Source organism: Hylaeus anthracinus, unplaced genomic scaffold, assembly GCF_026225885.1.
Source record: "Hylaeus anthracinus isolate JK02 unplaced genomic scaffold, UHH_iyHylAnth1.0_haploid 11982, whole genome shotgun sequence".
In the NCBI taxonomy this organism is placed as follows: Eukaryota; Metazoa; Arthropoda; class Insecta; order Hymenoptera; family Colletidae; genus Hylaeus; species Hylaeus anthracinus.
Genome location: NW_026534330.1, coordinates 7,072,422 through 7,097,794, shown reverse-complemented (window position 1 = coordinate 7,097,794; position 25,373 = coordinate 7,072,422). Strand labels below are relative to the sequence as shown.

At 37.9% G+C, this 25,373-nt stretch overlaps 1 protein-coding gene across 2 annotated transcripts in view; it reads right to left on the bottom strand.

The window, feature by feature from the left end:
- The window catches only part of LOC128886190 (lachesin-like), a 152,177-nt gene extending 127,044 nt beyond the window's left edge, over nt 1-25,133 (bottom strand). For both annotated transcript variants that reach the window (XM_054140842.1, XM_054140843.1), the window contains exon 1: nt 25,018-25,133. In XM_054140842.1, the coding sequence (XP_053996817.1) occupies nt 25,018-25,090 (73 nt within the window). In that variant the 5' untranslated portion in view covers nt 25,091-25,133. The remainder of the gene's footprint in view (nt 1-25,017) is intronic.
- Between the last annotated feature and the right edge of the window lie 240 nt (nt 25,134-25,373).

Below are 25,373 nucleotides of genomic sequence, written 5' to 3'. Positions count from 1 at the left end.
CGAGAAAAAAGTTTTCGTCGCGCACAAAGGCAGACGAGCCTCGGCCACGCGGACGTGCAACGGATGGTTCCATTTCAAAGCCGTTAAACGCCACTCGCGAAGACCAACTCGCACTACATTCGACGAAATGATGGATGAGGGGAATAAATTTAATTCACGCCGTAGCCAACCGGACTTGGCGTATCCGGAAACGGATTTCGCGACAAGTTTGCACAGCCAGCTAGACGCGATAATTGTTAATATAGATTATCGAATGTCAGGCGGAGGCGCAAAGGCAATGACGTTTGAATGCAAAGCGACCTCGTTGCAATTAACCCCATAATACAACCTCGCCCGGGTAGCTACAACGAATTGATTGACGATCGAACAACCATGCCTGTCAGAGTGTATATTCGGTCGCAATGAACGAAGATTTATTCTACATATATGCTCGCCAAAAGTTTGGTTATGCTCGATTGCTCCTTTAGAGACTATGTAGCTGAAAGTTTTGCATACTGTTCATTTTTTTAATTAGATGCATGTTTTACTCGTTTAATTTCTTTTTTAAATAAAATTGGAACAATATTGTCGTTTAGTTTATTTTTAATGTAAAATTGAAAGATTTAGAACATGGACAGTTTCTTGTCGCTATTTCTCGATATTCAGCGAAAAATCGCGAACCAGATACCGAACCCATTGAATAAATTATTGCACACTGTGGTCTACTGCATATTAAAACAGCCCGACCTGGAAATCGGATTTCGAAACTTTAATTGCTTGTATTTGGAGAAGGATGCTTCAGTTTACGAAATGGTAAAAAATTTCTCGATTTCTGTTAGGCAAGAAGAATTTGAATGTTCCACCGTGCGGGATCATTCAGAATGTTCCTACCTAATTTTTCGTAAAACGCAAACGTTAAATCGGTCTTATATCAATCGTCTGCATTTTATCTCAGAAAGGACCTACACCTTGGTTGCGATTTCTAAAACCACCTCTCATACATTATATACTTGAGAATATTTTGAGGGACAGGGCGTCTAACGTTATTTACCTTTCGCGAAACTTATGACTATGTCAAAAGCTGAATAAAGCCTTCATGTAAAGCATTTGACGTTCCGCAGCTACTGGATACTAGATATCGAGTTTTTCGAGGAAAATTATGACACTGAAGAATGGCGAACGACTCGACGTCCTGTTGCCAACTTAACTCTCATATCAGTGCTCAAGGTTCTCAGCTATCCATGCAATTTTTCATATTATCGATAGATAATGATTCCTTGTTATTCTTTAGCCACCGGAGCTCTCTATCAACTTGTTCTAAGAATAGCTTGAGAGGTGGTCATCATTTGCCTTCAACTTGCAACCCGTACACAAGTTTAGTATGTTTACAGCCGTCGTATCCATGCGTAACGCATGCCAACCAAAACTTTCCAGCAGAGATTGACCTTCCCAAAGTCGTATAACTTTGATCACAGTAGAGTATATGCGTTTGTTCATAACATAAGGTGGATAAAATAATGTGAACACTTGTGGCATACACCATATTCTAGCATCGATACAGGGTTGAATTTTTGTTGAGTGTCTGTCTTGAATACAGCTCTTATATTTCTTACAATAGAATAGATTCGTACAACTTTTGACTAGGTTCCAATGGAGTGTTATCTGTTCCATCGAAACGTCTTCCAGTTGCTGTAGAGGTATTGGAAGGAAGAATTTGCTTCCCACTCTCTTCTCCTAAACTGCCCAGAGTAGTTGGATGACATTCAAATCAGATGAATGTTCTGGCCAGAGGAGATATCTAAGTTTATCCGGGTACTGAACTTTTCTGTCTGTATCCGCGAGCGCATTATCATCTAGAAATATGGCGCCGTCGTTGGCAAACAATATGCGGATCGTAGTATAAAACTAATCATCCGAAATGTTCGATTACTCGCTAGCAGTGATAGGTCCATCGAGGCTAAAGATTATTAAGAATTGAATACTTTAAGATTTGGTTTCCCAAAGGATCATAAATCTAGCCTTACATATAATCATAAGAAGAACACAGTTAAAAATATAAGTGTTTCTATTTTTCTGTCGATATTATTCAACTTCTGTATTCCTAAAAAATTGTATTGTCAAGTATATCAAAACTAATTTTTCACTTTCATCTGCTCCATGGTTATTACAGTGTATCATCTCCACATATCTTTAAGTAAACAGACGAATTAAAATGGAATCGTCCAAACAATAAGATTTCTGAGATGTGTACGATATTTGAATGGAATCCACGGTATTTTCTCAAGAAAACTTGAAATAGGTACCCAGCATAGCTGAGGTATTGACACAAGGTTCAAAAAATACAAACTGTGCTCCTGGACTGTAGCCATGGCGTAAAAAAGGGAAAATATTCTTCTAGTAAGAGGACTATAAACATAACCCACGGGACTCGCTCTAGGAACCGCTCTAACGAAACTCGAGCCATTTTTAATAAAACAAAAAAATTTCTAACATTCATTCCCGTGTGTACACAAGGCAACATCGAGCTCCGTTCAAGAGAGTAATAACCGTGCGAGAGGGAAAAATTATTTACTCAACCCTGCTAAAAGGAAATCGTTTACTTCTCATTCATTCCATCAAACCGGGTTGAATCGTTGAGAAAACACCCTTGTTAAACGTTCCAGGAGTAGGAAGTCTGCGGTGGTGCTTGCAGCGAACGAATCTGGCGAACGAGGGCAGTAAAAAGGTTGTAACGCGAAGATAGCATCGGCCGCCATGTCGGATTTGTGATAGGGACACGATCGTTTCGTTACTTTTTAGCGTGGCAATTTCTATGTCCCTCGCTACTTTCAGTGCGCTGGTTAAAGAGTGGAAGAAAGATTGAATTCAGGTAGGATCTAGCCTTGGAGTTCTTTTCTGATATCAACGTGGTAAGCAAGCTCAAGAAATTGCGAGGAATTTTTCAGAAGGGGATTCAGAATTTTGGTTTTTAATAACGAAACAGTGGTGGATGCTTAATCGACATCATCTTTTACATTTAACTGTAACCGTGTGTACTTTTGGAATTCAGAATTTAGTAAGTAGTTTAGCGAATAAAATCCTCTGAGGCAATTCTACAGGGGCTGCTTATAATATTTTTTTTGAAATGGAGTTATCCAGCGGCTCTTTAATTCAAATACTAACTAATTAGTCAAAAAATACTTTCCTTTCATAAACTAAAAAGCTTGAACACCATCCACCACAATATTCACCACCGAATTAATCAAATAAATTTAAATTGACGATGACTGTGTTAAATTCGAAATTAGATACACTTCCCCTAAATTTCACCTCGCAACCAAGCCTCGACTTGTACCTGTTACTTCTCCCAGCTTTCTACCGGGTTCCCCAAACGGTTCTATCGTTGTCAACGGCAAATTAGCGCCTTCCGAGCTCGATGATCCCAGCCAGGCACGATCGTATCTAACAATCAACATCTGTCACGGGGTGGGCAGAAACGATCAGGTTCGCGTCAAGTTTCTTTTCCATACGGCCAAAAAGGTCGACAGGGTACAAGCTATCGGGAATTACAGCGTTGCTGGCACGTATTCGAAAGCGATCGCGGTCACGCATCGCGCGAAGCGGACGGCGTGTGGATATTTCATAACTTCGCCGGAGTGATTTATTGCAGGGCCGGTGATTTTTCATCGGAGAAGCTACGAAATGAAGTGATTGATTGCCCCGACCGAAGGAGCGCAGCTGAAAGAGAGAGGCTGAGTTTTATTTATTACGACTGCCACACCGTGTCAATGAAAGAGGGCCTTCATCAATTGAACGGCGAAATTATATATTTACTGAACGAGAATAGCGGTAGGCGACGATCCTTAGGTTTTCACGCGTAAATTACCAGTGGCGAGAACGTTTCAAACGCCGCCAATGATTTATTGCGCCGTTCGACGGGGATATGCTAAGTGTGGGCGAAACTGTAAGCGTATCAAACCTCGGTACGTAATTGCTCGCGAATATAGCTGCTTGGAAAATGAATCAATCACACGATGCATTGACCAAATGTGTGTACAACAATGTCCTATTTATGGGACAACCGGGGAAATTGGTTTCAAGCTTGATTGTTGGGCGTGGGAAAATAATAATATGATACGAGTGGTAAACGAGCATTAATATTTGTTTTAATTCTTTCATTCAAAGAACGATTTTGAAGCTTTTGAATATGTATGTACTTAAATTGAAATCAATGTGTGTGATTTGAAGAGAGAATATACACTCAAAATAGAATTAACGGAATCGTTTGTTTACGACTCAAATAACTATTTTATTATTATAATCAAATACTCATAACAGTAAGAAATGCTTAGCTAGTAAGCACGGAATTTGTTTTAAGAGAAGAAATTATATAACGAAATAAAGACAACTTACAATAAATTACAATTAATTCAGTATAATGTAAAATTAAATATCCTTCCTCTACATCATCGAATAACAGTGTTTGTCTCACCAATCAGTGATTTGAATTATAAAGACAAAAATAACCTTCAAACGGTACTTGAGTCTCGAAAATTACTAAGAAAATCACAAAGTCAGATAACAGTCAGTCATCGAAAAGTCTTCGACTTGACAGGTGAAGTTCAGTTGTCTAGCAGGAGCACTCTAGAGCACTCAGCTCGTGAGCAGCGATCTACTCAAACAGTAATTTAATTTTAGAAGCAATTAAGCTCCATAGGTTAGTTAGTCGCAATCAATCAGGCTGTCAGTTAGAAATCACTCAGAACGGAGAGCAGTTAGGCTTCCACATGTCAATTCAATCTGTTTAGAAGCACCAATGCGACTAGTTTAACTAATTTAGTATCAACTTTTTGTTCGCTATTTATATGTTTGTGTCCTGTACTCTGTATTTAAAGAAATGTAGTAACGAAAATACTATAAATGTTCTATATAGATTAGTCTAAGGGGTGATACGACAAACGGGGATACTGTAATCTTTGTCAAACATATCTTTATAATAAAACATTCTAATAACTTATAGTTAATTTTTATTAACTATAATCTGTGAATATTTCAGATCAGAATAAATTCAGTAAATTCGACACAAAACGTAGCCATAAGTACTTATTCATCTACGCTCCTTAAATCACACCAACAAAGTCAACAAAAATGAGCAAGACACAAGTGTTATGAATATCTGTGCAAAATTTAAAATTAATATATCAAACTTGTATCTCGGAAAAACTATCACAAGTACAAACTCGACGGATTTGTTAATACAGACAGACTAAGAGTAATGAAGTCGCATAGATTAAATTCACTTGTTACATACCTTTCGGTATCTACCTACGTGTCTCTCGAAGAATTTAAATATCTTTACCCGACATCGCCAGTGTGATAAATAGACAAGTTCCTTTGGTAGCAACCAGTAATTACAGGAACTCCGAGCTTTACCAGCGTCGCGGTTGACGGGAAATAATAAACCACGGACAATACAAATACGTTATGTCGCCAAATAAGCAGTTGCTGGATAAAGAAACTAAATTGATATCGAAAAAAAAGGACCGCTAGAAAGGAACACAATGTGAGAGTCGCGCGATACGGCGGCGCGCCCGGCGATGAAAATATCCCGTTGATAAATGTTACTTTTTCCCAGCGGTGAACGCCGTTAGCGTTTCCGTACGATTCATCATTGCTAATTAACCGTAAAACTCGCTCAAACGCACGTGCATTGCACGACACGGAGAATTCGATTGCATGCGGCCGAAGGAGCTCGGAGTTGGTCTGGTCAGAGGGAGGGAGGAAATGACAGGCAAAAGATAACGGCGAAAAGAGAGATGAGACGGAGGAATCTGGAACGTTGACCTCCTGGAAAACGAGAAGGAAAGCCGAGATGTGTGTACTCTCTGTAAGCGAAAATTAGTGAAAATGTATCATCTTTGCCGTGTTGTCCATCAGTAAATATACTGCATTATATGGATTAAATATAATTCAAAGGGTTAAATATAATTTAATAAAAATATTTTAAAGACCTCAAACAGCAATATTATTATAGAGTTGTCTTACAGCTGTTCTTCAGCGTCATGGGGTCATCTAATTAATCCCTAGGCGAAACGCCGTTTCTCGTCGATCTAATACACCGATCGAGAAAGATTTACACTTGGTGAAGCGATTTACAGATTAAACGTACCTTTTATTTCGCGTGAATCGCCCCCGTTCGCTCGCAGTAGTTAAAAATTGCACGTCAGTGATGGCAGCGCAACTTCGCACGTAACTATCGGATCGCGTAATTGAAACGGGAAAAGTTCGCGTTCGAGAGGGACAACATGGAACAGAATTCGACCAAGCTCTGCTGCGAAATAAAATGTAATTTGTTTCGGCGCATGCACAGCAATACGAGCGCCGTCAACGCGGGATAAGTGTTTCGTTCGCCGGAGGGTGCGATTCAATTTCGCCGTGGGGTGCGGGCCGAACGTGGGACAAAAAGCACGTGTACCGACGCGTGCATCGACTGCTTCTCTTGCGTGACAATTAGAAACAATAGAAAGGTAAAAAACAGAGATAAAAGAAAACAAAAAAATTGGGGACCCGAGTTTAGCCGTTCCGTGGTACCGAGGATATTGCGGCGGGGCGCGTTCAGTAAGTTGTCTGAAACAACAGCCGAGACAGTGGGGCCGAAATCAAAATACGCTCCTGGGTTGTGCGGGTGTCGTAGATCTCACCCCATCCAGTGTTACGGGACAGTAACGAGAAACGAATTAGAAACTGGCATCGGGGGCACATATCTGAAATTCTGAATAACGAACATGCATCTCGAAATATTCGTGTTTCAATTTAATAACCAACGGTCGAAACTGTGTGGAACTTTTTCGATAGGTTTCGTGGGAACAATTTAAATGGGACTTTCGTTACGAAAGTTCTTGCATTATAAATTCTGATGAGAATCAAACAGAAATAAATATAAAAGTTACTGCGTATGACGTGAAATAGATAATTCGTTTGTATATTGTGTATGATTTTAGATGGTCGAAAAAAATTATTACTTAGAATGTACTATATAAATGGAGTTTTATTTATTTGATGACACATGTCGACATACTTTGTCAACGTTAATAACAGAATAAACAAAAAGGAAAAGGATGAGCATGCGACTAACATTTGAAAGACGCGATACTGTATGTGGAACGTTGTCTGAAACAACACTCGTGACAGAAGCGAAATCCAAATAGGTCTCTAGTTTTAGACACGGCCTGGATCTTCGTGTGTCATGTGACAGTAACGAGAAACAAATTATAAACTTTCATATAGAGTGTCTGATGAATGACAAATTTCTCCTTAAAGGGCTAGCATTGATCGTACAAATCCTTGAATAAATATAACGAATAAATTTATCTTTTTTGTCACAAGTAGGTATACGTTTAAGAAAGTTGTGAATATTTGGAATATATAAAAATAAAAATTAAAATGTATTATAGAAATTATTAATAATTGAAACACTACCAGTAAGACGTTCACGTCATCATATTTTCTGCAGTGATAAATGTGAAACAACATTGCAAATAAAATCTATTATTAAAACGACCAGAGCTCAATATTTATATATATACTGGATTAGATTATCTGTACACACAATTTATTATTCCAATACCATTTAACTACTTAATAGTTACCCAGTTTCAATTAATTCTACTTTAGAGATAAATATCCATCAAATAGCGAATTCGGGGTGGTCGGTAAAGCCTCATAAATATCCATCAAATTCCCATATCCAAACAAAATATTTAATTAAACTTTATAATAGCTTATCACATAAAAATTATTACATATCTTTGCAAAATTTAATTTGTTAACTGTATCCTTAAAAAACTACTCAAAACTGAAGTGTCGAGATATGAATAAAAATGCGTGTTCTTGCCTTCTTGAAATTTGTCCTGGCTTTTAAATATACAAATCGCGATTAAAGTTCAAAGAAATAAGACTTATAATTATAAATCCGAGAGGATCAACCCTAATCCAGTGGTGCTGAGGTCACGTGTGAAGACTATCACTGAGAGGATAGTGGCGAGAAATCGTATGGTCTTCATGGCTCCTGCGAAAGACAAAGAAAGGTAAAAGAAACGCGGGTTCGAGTTAGAAGGTCGTCAGAGGAATTCGCGTTGGGGAAGTCGAAGCATTGCCATAATTTATGGTACCGTGTGTCCCATTCAACCCCGTCGCGAGATCGTATCGTTCCGTAGGTGCCTGGCTGCACTCTCGCAACCAGGCATGCGGAGGATTCACGTGCACCAGTGGTGCACTAAGTTAAAAGAATATTCCAAAACCCATACGATAAATATGAGAGTATAATTTATAAAATATACTCAGACAGTGCAATATTTTTTACTTGCATTTAAACCTGCTGAATACTTTATCAAGCATGAAAATAAATAGAGCTACTTTTTTGCCACATTTCCCCGCAGATTTGTAATTTTCAGAAACATAGTGAGAAGTCCGATTGTGTTTTCCCAAAATTTAGATATAATATTATCATGTAGGATTTATAATACATATCCTATTGACAATAAATTTCATATTGTGTAAAATGGAAACGTATTATTTTACTTCCGTCCTGATCCGACATTTGACCGGCAAATAATATTATTTTATTTCTGTTCGGATGGTTCAGTAACGGAAAAGGTTGTGCACCGCTGGCTCGCACGCACCGCTCTACAGACAAACCACAGTTTAACAAATTTGTTTTTGCCGCGTGAAAACGACTCGTATAACTGTTCGTTGAATTCATTCCGAATTGCAACTGCGTAAAACGCGATAAACTTTCCTCTTCTATACAGACTACTTCCTCAGTATGTATATGGGAAATATCATATTGTACACATGTTAAGATCTTCGAGATCTGGAAACGATAAAGACGTGTTCAGAACGTCAGTTCTCTTCATTTAATTTCAAAAAGATACTATCCAGTTATCCAGTTTGCGATTACCTCTTGCTTTTATACTTTTGGTACTTAAAATTGCCAATGCGAACGTCATTTTCATATTTTATTTACACTTTTCCTTGATGAGTACCTGAAAATAGAGACGGAATTGTCGACAGATACTTAAAGAATCTGAAATTGAACCATACTACATTATTGAATAAATGGTACGTTACTCTAAATATACGTGTCTATTTCCATTTGCCTTAAAAACCAGAATCAATAAGCAACCCACATTTATCGTTTGATACCTAATACCAAAAAATGTTCTACTCACAATCTTGTTATTTATCCAATCAATGCTTTCAATCAAATACTCGGCCATTTTGATGTAATCCTCAGTTTCAAATTTCATAGGTTCCATGGTGTTCAAGAACACCCTTCGCGTTCAGAAACACTATTATTACAATTCAACAGAAAACCAAACAATTCAATTCTTACTGCAAGAATTTTAATTAACAACTTTTCAATCTTTTGTATCAAGTACTCTTTAAAGTCTAAAGAAATGAAACTAACTAGTATTAATAGAGAAAAAAATATTCGCGCTAATTATAAGGTGCAACAGTGTAAAAAACAATTCCAACATCCATTCATTTTACCTACTAATTTTAGTATTGATATTATTACTATCTATAAAATAAACATTCGAAGTGATCATTTCTAATTGAAACAAGCTACACGCTGGCTATAAGAATTTTATGAATAAGTAATCCATTATTAAACCGTGACTAAATAACCCAAACGAAGATGCGGCAATTCGTCTGATTTTTGTCGGAGATTGCATTTTAATTTCCCCGTACACAGAGTTTCAGATTAACGATAAGCAGTTCCGTTGATGTGTAACATTTTCGCAATATCACGAAACCATATCGCCTGCAAAGATTTAATCACTCCACACAGTCTATTTCTGCGCTCGGGACGAACGCAATATTCAAAGGCTTACTCATCCGTCTCGCAAAGCTAATATGTATCCTTGGGTTTATTATCCGCCGTAAAATATCAAAGTGTAACAATTACACCGCATACGTTGCCGCCGTACGCTTGCGAACTAAGATGCCATCTAAAAAAAAACTATTCACCAACGACATATGAAAGCTCGATACATGAACGAAAACTAAATACGTGAGCAAGCCATCTTGATTATTTTAGTTCATATGCCATTTATTATCTAGTTCATCTTCAATAATTCAATTTAGAGAACTGCAATTCGACAATAAGACTTCTTTTGTAAAGCTTATAAATAATTTGTTTCTTTTTCTGGCTTTGTTTATTTGTTACAGGATATTAATCTATACTTTACATTTATAATTATAGATGTACACCTAAATAATTAGCTCGAATATTTGAACATGTAGTGCTTTTCTTGTCCACTCATTGTAATCAATTTTGTATGTATTGTCTACAATACAAAAAAATAAACAGACTATAAGGTTACAGGTATAACACAATAAATTTCACATTCTTTGCTATATTTTATCCGCACTTTTTGTAGTTATACAACAAAGGTTATACAACATTGGTAGAAAAATTATATTCAAATGATGAATAAAGAATATACAAATCGAAATTATATTATTTTACGTTACCTCCATAATTTTAGTCCTTTCAAACAGATAGTAAATACTGATACTTAAAAGCATTTGCATCCTCGATTTCACCAAATCCAAATTCAACATCCAAAAACATTTCATCGCCTTACCCTTCCCCCAAGCACCCTAATAATCTAAATATCCCTCCCACTTACGAAATAAATTGTCTCCTGAGAGTCTAACTAAACTAAAACCTCTCGTAGCATCCGGACAACTAAAAAGATTCCTGTTCAACCAAGTCAACAAGTTTCATGTTCGACGTCCACCGAACCAGGAAAGCTTAAAGTTCGATTAGATCAACTATAAGAAGAGGTTCTGGCTCGAGTAAATCAAGCAAGAAGTTGCACATCGAAGTTCGAAACAAAAAGTCCAACAGTTTGAAATATCCCGTGTCCGTGAAAAGTCAAGGGGTTGTCTTGGACCGAACATCGATCCTGTTTTCAAGGGACCACAGTATCGGTTTTCCGCTTAGAGAAGATTCGACATCACTCGATCTGGTTGCTGTAGACAAACCTGAGATTGATAAGCCTGCCGTTGAAACGAGACGGCGAGAGGAAACCGGATTTTATCGGCGGTACGTTTAACTCATTAGCTTTGGAACTTTAAGTATAGCCGTGACGCGCCTCGGTAACGAGCAGACTCGCTAGAGAAATTCATTTTAGAGACGGGCTAATTGTTAATTACGCTTCAAGGCTAGTTTCGATTTTTCATGATAAACTCAATGGCGTATGGAGTTACCCCGAGCTGAGAACGTCCGCGAGGACGGATTTCTGACTTGGGCGCTAGTTTATCTGATTTTTCCCGTGCGAGAAGTTCGAAAGTTAAATGAAGGACTACGATTCGGTAACACGACATCACCTGCGAGTTCTATTAAGTCCTTCGGAATGAAATCGTAAAACAGTTCCAGAGGGGCTTTAATTAATCGGAAAGTTTGCCCCCCAGACAGATCTAAGTCGAAAGTAATTGGAATATTTGCTGTATTTTAATTGTGTCTAGACGCACCGCGAGTGAAGGGAGGAAAGGCAATTGTTTGTGGAATCCTCGGTCTGTGTAAGGGAGATATACATACTTCCTGTTTGGAGATTAATTTCAATTGCTACTTGGTGAAAAATTACGTGGAGAATAATGTCGTCTCGAGCATTTTAATTTATTTTCAAACGTTTCGAGGAGAAGGATTTATGGTTCTCCTCGGTAATTAGAAAAGATTTAACTTTATAATGCATTTTTAATGTTATAAACTTTAAGGTTTTAAATTAGATAAAGAACAACACCTATTGAAGAAATATTCTGAAATATTTACAGTAACCGAATCGAAGGTAAACAAGGTTTTACTGGTTTTGTTCAATGGTAATTACAATCTGAATCGTGAAATTAAAATATATTTTACGTTGAACGAATGAAAGCTTACATCAAGCATACACTGTTCGACAGAATAAAAAAAAACATTGACGATAAATCACTATATAACGTTCACATTTAGCATCCATTGGTCGAATAAAATTTTGCCCACTGTATGTTTTCCATTGAAATAATTAAATGTTCAAAAACAAAATTGAAACGAAATAATTTTAATACTATAAAAGTCGACTTTTTAATTTCAGAAACTAGTTTCTGGTTATACACAATGTAAAACCTTCCAGAGCTTAACGGTTTTCTCTATTGCGTTATAAATTACGATAAACAACTTTACCCTATTTTATTATAGTCCACTTGACGTAAAAAGAATTTCATTTACCCGTGAAAGTGCATTATTATTGCATGCCTCTTCTCCTTGAACAGAAGGCTATTCTCCCTGATACAAAATATGGAAATGCCCATGTCACTTCGTCTTTCTTAAATTTAATATGTCGTAACGTAATTGTGAGGTATAGTACTGCACGTGTGTGCTACATTCGTTGAGTTCATCCTAGAAGTCCTCGAAAACCTAATTACCTTCTGGAAAAAGTGGAATATTACAGTATTTCTTAAATCTTTTTACAGAATTATACTTATTCATATTTCACAAAAATCAGCTACAGTTATATAATTACTGGACTGTATTTATGAACGCGTTTGACAGATTCATTTAAATATTTGATACAATTTTCAATTCCGCAGACTATGCATTTTAATTATTAATGATTTTTAAAATATGTCATAGTAACATTCTAAAGAGACATTTTCTATGTATTTTAAATATTCTAAATGTATTAAGTACTCCAAATATTTTGTAAAATTTTTAATTTTACAAATTTTACAACAAGTCTCAGCTTTGTATATTTTACTATTTTGAAAAACGCCTAGCCATCCGTCTGACTGGATCAGTAGCGTTAAAGCTGGTATTCGCTAACAATCGTCTGTTTACTCACGCACGATTCACCATCTCTCGCAGAGAGATTTCAGGGCGCGAAGTGGTGAGAATTGCCGGTTTAGTGCCGATTGCGCGTGCAAACAGGAACGCGTCGATTGACAGTGGCGCCCTGTTTGCGAATTAGGTGCAATCAAACGCAAAATCGTCCCGGTAAATATCGCCCTATTTGGCAATCATAGACGCGCCACTGCTAATTATTCTTGCACTGCTACCTCAGCGTCTTGCCGTCAAAAGAACTTTTTTAGAAGTTTTTCTTCATTCCACGATCACATAATTAAATGTTAATAGGGTATAATATACGTATCAATTTAAGAGAACAGTTGACGGTTACCGTAATTGTTTGTGAACAATGGTGTCATTGATATAATTTATTAAAATTATACATATAATTCATTTATTTAATTTAAATAAATGTCAGAATCAATTTCTATTGAGAATATACCGTTTGTCCAAATGAAACAATAGTTCAACAGACTGTCGTTTGTTTTCTCAATCTGCTTGATTAGAAGACTCTCCTCCCTTACACCTCGGAAACTGAAAATGTCAACGCGGCGATTTCAAGAACAGGTAAGTTTCATAACTCGCGATGCATTCGCGTGTACCATTCATGTAATGTAAAAGCTACGATCTCAATTCAGGAAACGTGCATTTCATTAACGATACGCGCTTTCGGGAAAGCCAGACTTTCAATAAGTCTAATGTCTGCCATTCACGACAATTTTGAGCTTCCATTTATTATGGTTTCTTATTTATAAAATATTTCCGAGCATCTTTTCATCGCAAATTTTATATTTCAGTCTGTACATACGTATACTTTATATTTTTTTAAATCATATTTTGTACTATTCAGTATTCTATTATTATTCTCTTTATTCAAATTCAATCAAGAAATGAAAAAATTAGATTCCTTTAATTTTTTTTAGTGTGCAACTGCGGAAACGTATATGAATAAAGAAAAAATAGCTAAACCCATTTACCGCTTGTCATACAATTATACAACCTTAAAAAATACGTTCATATACATTTTATTTAATATGCAAAATAAAATTAGAGTAGATGTAAGGTACCATACTATTTGAACACACTCATAAAGAACCAGCTCTTGTTTAAAACAATGATGGCTGTCATACAAATATAGTCACAATCACAAAACGACAAACCACCAATTCTTCGTGTTAATAAAGCGAAACTACAGCCGTAGTAAACTAAAAATCAATAAAAGTGAATGTAGTAACATGTAACTCGGGTTCACAAAGGGGGTTGAAAATCTATCTATTATTTCTCTGAGGTGTTATAGCGAGGCATGTATGAAATAGATTGACCTGACCGTATCAAAGTAACCCCATATTTCCGCTTAAACTAATTTACATCGTTTGAAAGTGTCGTTCTGCGGAAAAGAAGAGCACGTATCGCGCCTGTGATGTCCATGGAAAAAGGAACAACGTCGACGAGGATGAAAGAAGTGGATAACAGAGTGGCGGGCACGCGCTCCGCCAGCCCCTAATGAAATATGCACCCTCGCGTCGATCACGAATGACCGCCGTCTAATAACTCGGAATACGCGATAAATCAAACACCAGTCGCCGGTGTGTGTAATCAACGAATCAAATCGTCGACAGTCCGCTCGTTGGAATCGATGGCGCAATTCATTTAAACGTCTCATCCTTGGCTTTCAGCCACGTCATTGGAAGAATTGGAAAACCATGACGCGTGTACATCAACGTCACTCCATGAACAAGGTGTCACATTGATTGGTAGATGCACGGAATTTGTATGCGCAATATAACTGAAACGGGTGGCCAAGTTTGTGAATGTAGCGTGTTTGTTTCGAGGATAAAGATAACTGATGAGTGTTTGAATACTCAAAAAATCTAGAAAAAAAAGTTAATAATTACTTACACCGGTGGTAATTTTACCTGAATTATGTTGTCATGGAGGAGAGATGTAGACAAAATTATGTTCGAATAGGTGATGAATGAAATTTATGCATGATGTTTATTCAGCTGAAGTGTTAATTTCTATTCCTTCCTTGCGAGGTATTTTACCCTCTAGTTTAAATTGTAATTTTTATTTTGTGAGTAGTAAATGATATAGTTTTCATTCATCATTTGAATGTTTTATCTGGATAAGAATTTTACGTATCTTTGGGAAAAAGCAATCGATGTAGTTTGTAATGACTATACATGAACATGGAACGCAGAAATTCTTTCTTTGTTGAAATTGTCAATTTCGAATACGTTATTTCCATTTAACGTCATCTTTTTGTTCCAAGTACGATAAATATTTAAATTACACGTTTTACTAGCAAAAACGATTATTTCACCACTAGTTCCAATTCCATACGAATTAGAGTAATGGTTAATAGGATTAATGCCACGAAAACGCAATTTATAAGCGGAAGGATAGATTTCTCTCATCGTGAACATCACTCAAGGGTATTCTTTTATAGCTCCTTGGAGTAGATGTACACGTGTGGTCAGGCTAATGGAAACTGCAGAGAAGCTCAGCGTCTCTATGGAGAAACCTTTCCTCAAAGACGATGTTCTGCCAAAAGTAGATTTCCAACCATCGACTTAGAGAATCTGTAACGTGCTTGTCCGTTACAGTTACCCGAGGATGAAATGGAAATGTTTGTATTAACAGTACCATAATATTTCAATGCGGGGCAATATTATTATTAGAGATGTAAATTAATTCCAGCAATTATTTAAAATAATTAAGTAAACGAAAAGTATTTATATAATGCTTAGGACGAATGTGAACATGTGTATTTACATGATCACTTTTATTCTTAAGATTGGTTATCTAAAGCATATACAAAATATTTCATCAATTTTAGAACCGTTGCATTGAATTCATTTTTACGAATTATTTTTATATACCATTTAAAAGTTAACAAAAATATTTCAAATTTATTAAAAGTATACTATGCTAATAAAAACTAGCTTTCTATTAGTAAAATATAGGGGGTGGATAACTGTTTCTACATCTTTTTAACGTGACGTCTTTGATATCACATTGATACCTGAAAGGTGTCACCTCTAACTCTCCATAGCATAAATTTGATTTCACCTTCATAAAAGGAAATTATTTTTCAACTATTTACATCCCCATAAATTAATCGATGATCCAACTAAGTAATCCCTAACTGAATCCTTCCAGCTAATAGAAATCCCCACACGAAAGCACCACATGCAAATCCTGTAAAATGTCCCCCACAAGCATTTCTTTCGTATTCCCAATTGGGCTTATCGCGCAATGGAGGGTTAACCAGATTAAAGTACACACTTTCGAAGAGTGCCGCAAGAAAGGAAAACACAGGAAGGAGTAAAAAAAAAAAGACGGGGGTTTTTATGTCACAAATACTAAGGGACGAATATAAGTACAAATGTAAATACACGGTCGTAAATCGTAAACATCGATGGGAAATCTCACGGCTGAATAATGCATGGTACGCGTTCATCTGGATTATCCCGTCGCACCTGTCTAATAAAAATATTCGCGAGGAACGCTCGCGCCGCGGCTTCTTTTTACTTTCATCGTGGATCGCGGAAATCGCGTAGCTCATCAGTCTCGTTCATCGTCGCTTTCCGATGCGACGCGGCTAAAAACGCGATGATCCGATAGAAATCGTCGACGCTGTGGTAAATTGAACCGAATCAAAAGGGAAAAAAGCGGCAACGTTGTCGCTGAACTTTCCTAGTAACGTACTCCGCCTCACCGCGTAACTCTTCGTTACGAAACAAAATATGGCGCAAGCTGTGTCAATATCTGCCTCCTACCTACGTTCGTGAAATTTATTGAAAGTTTTAATGGCATCTACCATATATAGAAGTTAGCGTTCTTTCGTAATCCTCTGATGGACCACTCATGGCGATATAAAGGGACCGATGTAAAGGTTTCTCGAAAAGAGGATTGTAGGATTCTGGTTTCTGATCAAATGCGAATAGTACGGGATATATATACGATTTTTTAAATTTTCATTTAAAGGAGGAGTGATTAGAATTGGCTGTGATAGATGATGATGTTTAAATGTCCATTATGACTATGTTGAGATGCGAATTTTGTTATTTAAAAAAGCAAAATCGTGAAGCCTCTTGTGGAAAATTCTTTATATGAATAAATACATTCAAATATGTAAAATTTGTTTCATTTTTTAAGGAATCACTCCTGCCGAATAAAATAAAAGGAGATGTTTGCATGCATTTATATACATTCATACATACAGAATTTGTATACATGAAAGTCTCTGAATTAACTTTTTTAATAAACCACTCCTAAAAACCAAAAGAATGGTTACAAAACTGAATGACATCAACGTTTCATACAGACACACAGAAGTCACCAAACGAATGTCTTGGTTTTCCGATAAACCACTCCTCAGACGTAAAGCAAATAAAAGCCAGCATGCACACACACATAGATACAACTTAGGGAATTTTCGTACCTTACAGCAACATCGTAAAGTCGATCCGCGTTTGTCAACATGGATCGACTTAACGATGTTGCTGTAAGGTGCGGATCAACGCGCTCTAAGGTACACATCAACAAATTCAACATCTAAAATACTAGGTGTATTTATTCGAATTAAATCCAGTATTAAATTTAATATTGCTGTTCGTTTCGTATATCTTCTCTCGTTTACATATTAGTTTATCTATCATTCGCGCTGTAGCAGTTTCTAAAATGTTTACCTGATTTGACATATAATATTATACTCGTATGGCATAATATGAAAATCGATACATTCTAATAAGAAAAATATAATTGTATTAGTAATTCTATTTCATATTCAGCATGAAAATTGATATCTTCTCGCTATAGTGATACATCATATGTGTCCGATCGTTCGACAATTCTCATGTACAAAGTCAAGCATTTCCGATGTTTCAATTATTCTTTTACGTTCGCTACAATTAAGCATATTAACTCTCCAAATGATTACTTGCTCGTAAGCCTGGTACTATGGTTGGTTCTAAATGCCTGACAGATATTCTAACACATAGTGTTAAAAAGATTAAAAGTAGTAGAACATATGGCATCCCCCCAGGCTCCAGATTCCCCGCTGTTGTTCGTTCTAATTGAACCGGCTTCCTCTTGCGGGGGGTTAGCAAATTCGTAACTAATTCGGGTAATAAGGTTCGCGCAATTAGGGAGAAGCCAAAACGGTAGATTTACGGGGACGTCGAGCGACGCGCGATAATTCGGTGCTAAGTCATTAGCCTGGCCGTTTACACCGCAAGGTGTGCATAATAGCGGCGGCGTATCTCAGTGGCCCCTAATTCGTGAGCATCTACCGCTCGCCGTTGTTCCGGTTATCCTTTCAATTTTATGCTTATGCGTTTCTAGCTTGGCTCCGTTCCGAACGCGGTAACTTTCGACGCAATTTGCTGCGAAATCTATGGAACTCGATTTAACCCTGAAATCGAAACACTTCTTTGCAACTCCGTTTCCCCGCGTGACTATTCTACCCAACCGACTCGGTATTGGGTGGCTGCGAAATTGCTTGCGAATTTCTTCTTGCAAAACTGGTACGCCATATCTAATCTCCGTACTAAAATAGCAACAAAGTGTAAAAAGGTATCAAGTCTGCAATGTTTATGTTCATTGGTACCGAGTAGAACGATATTTGTATCCAACAACGTTTCTGGTTTTAGTCTTTCTTCAGAGGTAACAAATTCTTTCAAACAATATAGTTTATTGTAAGAATATTCGTTATATTAGCAGATTTTCATTTATTTTACTATATCACGTCGTTAAATAAAATAGAAATAAATGAAATCCATGTGATTGTATTCAACTTTGAAACAAAGACGCTTCTTTGGACTTCAAGTTCCAAATAGGTAACATTACACCCGACCATGTGCTGGGTTGCTGCGGTTATGCTTGCGGACTTCTTCTTATAAAACTGGAGCTCCTCATTTAATACTTAAACGGTCTATTATTTGTTGAAGTATCCTCCATTAGATTCTATACGAATGTAATGGACAGGTATCCCATAAAAGTTAACCGGGTGGATACTTACAGGAAGATGTACATATCTATACGATATCGAGATATAATGGCGGCGATTCAGCGAATATGTACTTTAATGAAATGTTGGTGCAGTAAAAAAAAAACTAATAAAGATACGAGAATGAAATGTTCAGAGCAATATTGATCTAAAAGAAAACTAACAATAATGTAGAAATTAAATGTCCTGATAACATTGTTAACGTAGTAACGACATAATAGCAAAAATGGGTAGAATTATATTCGAACGAATAAAGCAAATGTATAGTAATTTATTCTGAAATATGGTCGATTGCCCGATATGATATAAATTCAAATTTTTGTCAATCGAGTAATCGATAAACAGTTTGATAAAACTAACTAATACCAATTTAAATTGAAAGTATTATAGAATATTAAATATTGATTTGAAAACGAACTATTGTAGAAGCGAGGATTCAGTCTTTACACACATAAAACAACTAACAACAGTTTATTTGTATTGTGTATGTTACATCGCTCTAGAGTCGTTCAACTTCTCAAGTCTCTTACCCAGGCTCTAGAGCGACGCATAAGCTAATAATGCAGAACTCGCAGTATCCCCCATTTCCTTCTCTCGGGTTTTTCCTTGCCTCCGTATGAATACATACATAACAAGCGCAGCGCCTTTTCTCTCGACATACTCCCCGAGCAACTGATTTGAAAATTTAAGAAAAGCGAAATATACCTTGTCTCCCTGCCATTCTACCTCGACGTTCTCCTCGTGAACGGCCCAAAAACTGGTTCGATCGTCGTGTTCGAATTTGCTATTTAAATCGCGAACCAGTGGCTGCGCCCAACCCCTCCGATAGACGCAGAAATAATCGTTCCAGCGCGAATAAACGAGGGATCTCCAGCACGATCTACGAAGTGTCCCGTCAGACGACTAAAGAACCTATTTCCACCCGACCGGCCGAGAAAGAGAGAGTAATTATTATCACGCGAAAGGATAAGGAGAGTTCGTTGGACTAACTTCCGCCGTGATAATTTATACTTGCCATGGTTCGTGCTGCGCGGGGTGGGCGCGAGGATCGGACTTGGCGGGTGGGTGTTGGGGTGGCCACGGAAGGGTAAGGAAAGAAAGAGCGCAGGTGGCACAATGCCGACTTCGCGCGTTTCCATTTGAATGTACCTTGCCGCGATTCTAAGCTCGTCCTGCTCTGCCACGTAATGAACTGGAGATGGCGATCGCACAATAAACCGAACCATCGGACTGCGGAGTTAGTGCTGTCTCGGAGCCTACAAAGACACCCGGTAGTTGATCGTGTTGTGATATATACGCCGGGGGTCGTCTGGAAAGTTCGTGACGATTTCCAGTAGCCATTGGGAACTTGCGCGGTCATGGATAAGCCTCAAAGAGCATTCTGTGATTAGTGTCTTGGGATATGGGCGAGATTACGTTCGGTTTAAAAATATTCTATGCTTTTGACTAGGAACTTGAAATAAATACGAGCTTCAAGGAGGTACACGATTTTTTAATTCAGCGTGGAGGCAGGTTTCATGATGTTTTTGAAGTCAAAGTACTTGACACAAACTTTTAAAACTTGATAGGTTTATGCAAACCCAACCTATATACAACCGTTAAAATGTGAAGATGAGATTAATTAAATCGCCAGTAATTTGTACCCTTTTGAAGACCGAGGATAAGAAAGTGCTATTTAGGAAAACAATGGTTCGGCTGAAGAGACTGTTCGCAAGTGGTCGGGTGAGCCTAATGCGGGGTATTTAAACGTGAATGTCGACTAAATTAAGATACTTTGGAATAAATCAGTAATCACTCATCCAGTATAGAATTTAGAAGAGACACTCAACGTCCTGTGTCATTGGCAATTAGACGTAATTACTAGAAGAATACTAAGAAATTAAAAACCTGCGTCAAAAGCAAATAGGCACGATAATTGATTATTATCTGCATACAAGGTGACACGAACCATGAAAAGTTGACGGGATGCACAGTTGTTTCAATTTGGGAAAAGCTAGTCTCAGCGTCAAAGGAAGCAGAGTAACAGGATCCAGGAGTGGTTCCTTCTGATGCAATTGTGTATAGAGACACAAGATTCCCCGAGAAGTGGAATAACTTGTTTTGCAGTAAAAACTTTTCGTTTCCTAGAACTTTGAAACTTTTCGAACAACCTGCGTTGGGCGATAAAATAGCGAACGGTATGATGGGGATGACCCATCAGTGGTATTGAGTGGACAATTGATTCTGATCCGACTATGGCGCATGGAGCGTGTGCGCTTTCGGGATATACCTTCACTAAACCATCGGAAGTATTAAATACAAAATAGTTTGATTATTTGTTTGGTGTCGATCGATGTGTTATTTGTGGGTACAGATGGACGTGTTTGTGTACATATTTATAGATAAAAAATAAAAGGGAAAAAATGATGCTTTAAAATTCCTAGTAATTAATTTCAGCTCATAAACAGCTCATATATCACACAGAATATACTGCATTAACTGCACACTTATTCAATCCTTCATATTCCAGTCACCCTAATTGTATCCACCAACGCACGACTGACAAAAAACTCGGAACATTTTCGTTGCACCCTGTATAAATGGCAGTACGATCAATATTACCACCATTTTTCTTATCACCAGGTCCGTCAACAACATTTTCCCTATTTAAAAGTGATTCTATTATAAACCCTTTTTACCTTTCCGCATCTCATTATGATACAAGATTAGCAATATCGAGCACTTCTTTAAACAATCTATGCAGTCATAATAACCACAGAATCGCCAACAAAAATAACTTTATATCCGACTTGAAATGTACAAGGACACTACTACAAAAATACTCCAGCACCTAATACACCGTTGCTCCTTCGTTCCGAATATTTCATTCATGCCCCGAGACTCGTCCAGATACTCAAGCCTCTAATTCTTTCGGGTGGCGTAATTTATGTACCCTTTCCTTACACGGATTCTCGCGTGATTAGAAAGTCGATCACCGAAAATGTTAAACGAGAGACAGTTTCGCGAACGGGCACGATCGCCCTGGGATCGATGGGAGAGGGGGGGGGGGGGGGTGCGAGGCTAAATTTACAACACAATCTCGCGACGTCGACGTCGTGCGCGAGTCCAGACTAACGCGGATTTTATGCAACTATATACGAAGCAGTAAAACGGGGGTGGCGATTAAAGAGATCCGGCGAGACTGATAAGATTTCGATCGGCGCTCTCGAGTTCTATCACGCGTACAACGGACGAGCGTTTCTATTTTTCGCGAGAAGTGGTGGAAACGGCAAAGGCACCCCTGAAACGGGAAACCTCCCCGCCGCCCATGAATTTATTTTTGCGCTCCGCGGGACAAACGGAATAAGCAATCGTGGCATACGCAGAGCACGGTTCAATACTTTATCAGGCGAGTCGGCTGTTGGTTTGGGTACCAACGTATAATAATTTGCGGAGCGTACAAACTGAACGGGGAATAAATATGTTTGAAAAAATTGCTGTTGGTAATAATTATGGTACGAGATTAGAGAAAGTTAAGGGTAGGGAACGAAATGAAAAATGGAATTTTACACGAGACGGAGGTCTTAGCCAGAGTAGATTAAAAATTATGGGGTACGGAAATTGTATAAAAGTAGCAATTGCGCATGGTGATTTTATATACTTATTAGAAAGTTTAATCTTAAATATCATATTTATACATTGTACATTTTAAACAATATATAAACAGTATGAATTAGAAAATATGATGCTATTTAAATGGAATTAAGATTTTTGCAACAGAAACAAATTTCTGAAAAAGCACATTTCAAATATATGTATTAAAAAAATAATAAGTAGCAATTACGCAGAGCACGAAATACAATATGTCAAAATAAAACAGAAAACTTAAAATATATAAAAGATGTAAAACGAATATACACTACGAATACACTGAGAGTACAGTGACGTTAACCATGAAGGACAGGAAGAAAAGACATACGGAGAATCTTATATCGATAAAATTCATTTCGTTGACGTTCAAAACGAGACTCCTTCAAGCGTAATTGTACTTGACCTGTTTCATCACGCGTAACGTTGAACGCAAAGAGCTTTACGTCACTGCAAGTACAATACATCTACAATACATCTGGAGGAAAGAGGTGTCGCGGATCGAAAGAGAAAACGTACACCTAGATGGAAAGAAGAAAAAAATGCACCAGACACGTAAACGAAACTTCCAAAGGAAAGAACCACCAGAGCTCGCACGACGATTAGCACCGCGGCGCCATTAAGGACCGAGCAGTCGATGAAGTTGTGTTAATAAATTAGTAATTAATGAACGACGGTACGATGTAGTGCGGGAAGATGAGCTGCGGAAGTTTGGGAATTAGTAAACAGGAAGAGACAAGTTGGCAGCATGCCTAGCGAGAGTTGGTTCGTTGGTGCGAAACCGAAGATTAGGATGAAGGGAATCGCAAAAGTACTCGCCTACGCCAAAATCGGTACAAGGCTGAAGGATCATCCCACAGCACAGTCTCGTGTTCAAACACTTGACGAGTCGGAGTGAAACGCGAGACACGATTATGCATAGCAAACATCGAGGGAAAACGAAGACGCCTGACTGGCTGCCATGGCGATATTGTCACTATCTCATACCCAACCGTAGATTTCACATGAAGAAATAGCGACTGGTCTTATCTTCCTCTGTTTCTCTTGCTCGAGATGAACTTTACAACCGCCCACGTTCGTTGCTCGGCAACCAGACTAATCAGCGGTCAGTTTACGATCGTCGGAACGGAACACCTCGCAAGACAATCCCAGAGAGAAATGACGAAGCACTGACACGACTTGTCGCATCAGATAGTGTGGAACTGCCCTTCTCGCGAACGCTTTGAGCCTACCGCACGCTCGAAACTCCACAGTTGCACTGGACATAAACCCTGATTGCGTTTGGGCTCGATCATAAGCCGTAGACGTCTTGGAGCAACCCTTAACGAAGGCACAAATTGGAATAAAAAAACAAGGACTGGTCTTCGAAGATTCTTAGCACATTCGCGACCGCTGACGTGAACTCACGTCACTTTCAGTTCTATTCCTGGTTGTGAAAAATTATGAAAATCTTTTAATTTTATACACTTAACATTTACAACGTTGATATTTCAAAACGTATTTTATAATTATTATCTTCGCCCTAACGATAAAAATTTGCGATGTCCAGCTTCAAAATTTTATTATTTTCGTCAGTACTTGGTATTAGATCGGTACAGGTCGCGAATGTGTTAACTGAGATACTGCCAAACAGGCCTAGTAGATTATTTTCCTTAAAAGTTGTCGGTTTGGGAATTTTGTCTAGACACCTGTCAAACAGTTCTGATAAGGTCTAAACGTCTTGAGTGCAACCTTTAATAAGGGGTTAAATTAGAATACCAAGGTAACAGGGTCTTTCTGGATCCATTTCTGAGAAATTGTCAGTCAGTTCTAGCAGATTCATTTCGTAAAAAATTATTAATTCTTTAAGAAATTTTCCAGGCACTCTCGTAAGATTCCTTGTAAATTGTTTTTTAGGATAATGTCAGGTCTTAAAGAAGTCTTTACAAACAAACTGTCACTTCTTTGAGAATATTCCATGAGAAATCGCCAATCCTTTGTGGATTTTATTCATAGAGAACTTTCAAGAATTCTGAGAATTCTTCTTTTAGAAACTATCAGTTAATTGAGAATTCTTCTTTATGTAACTGTCAGTTCATCAAAGATACTTTCTTTAGAAAGTCAGAATATTTTCAGTACGTTCTTCTAAGAAACTTTCAGGTTTCATTTGAGTTTTCATTCCTAAGGAACTGTCATTTCTATGTAGAATAGTTCCTAAGAAACTTCAAAATTCTTTCCTAAGAAACCAACTGACAATTCTTTACAAATTCCTTCCCCAGAACTTGTAACTTTTCTTAAAAATCTTTCTCAGTAAACTGTCACTTATTTTTCCTTAAATTTCTAAGAACCCATGAAACACTTCCTTGGGAATCCTTCCCTGAAATCCTATCAAACAGTTCTTCTAAAATTCTTTTCCCAAACACTGCCAGTCTTAGATCAACAGAATAACCGATCTACAACACATAGCAACCGAAAGAAAAGGTGATGTCAAATCTCACTGAACAGCGGTGCGCAAGAGTCCAGCTAATCCTACGTATGCTTGATTTACCTGGTGACGGATCGTTCAGCGCGGACGCCCATGTCACGATGCAGAAAACCGAAATCGCGAGAACTGGGAGCATATTGCTACGTGAACGACGCGGCTACGTCAACTGACTGGCGAACGCCGGCCGTCCCGACGCTTTGCCGCCAACCAGCCGACGCCTGCGCGTCCACGTACGCGGACCAGCCAAAGAAAATATCGCGAAATATCTGTTTACAATTGTCCCAGCGACGTGGCACGCGGACACAAGTGCCTCTTCACGCTGCAGGAGGGAAAACCGAGTTCCCGAGGCAGTTACTTTCATGCTAATTACATTACGTAGTAATTACTTCAACGATTTCCTCTCTCTTCCTTCACCGTAG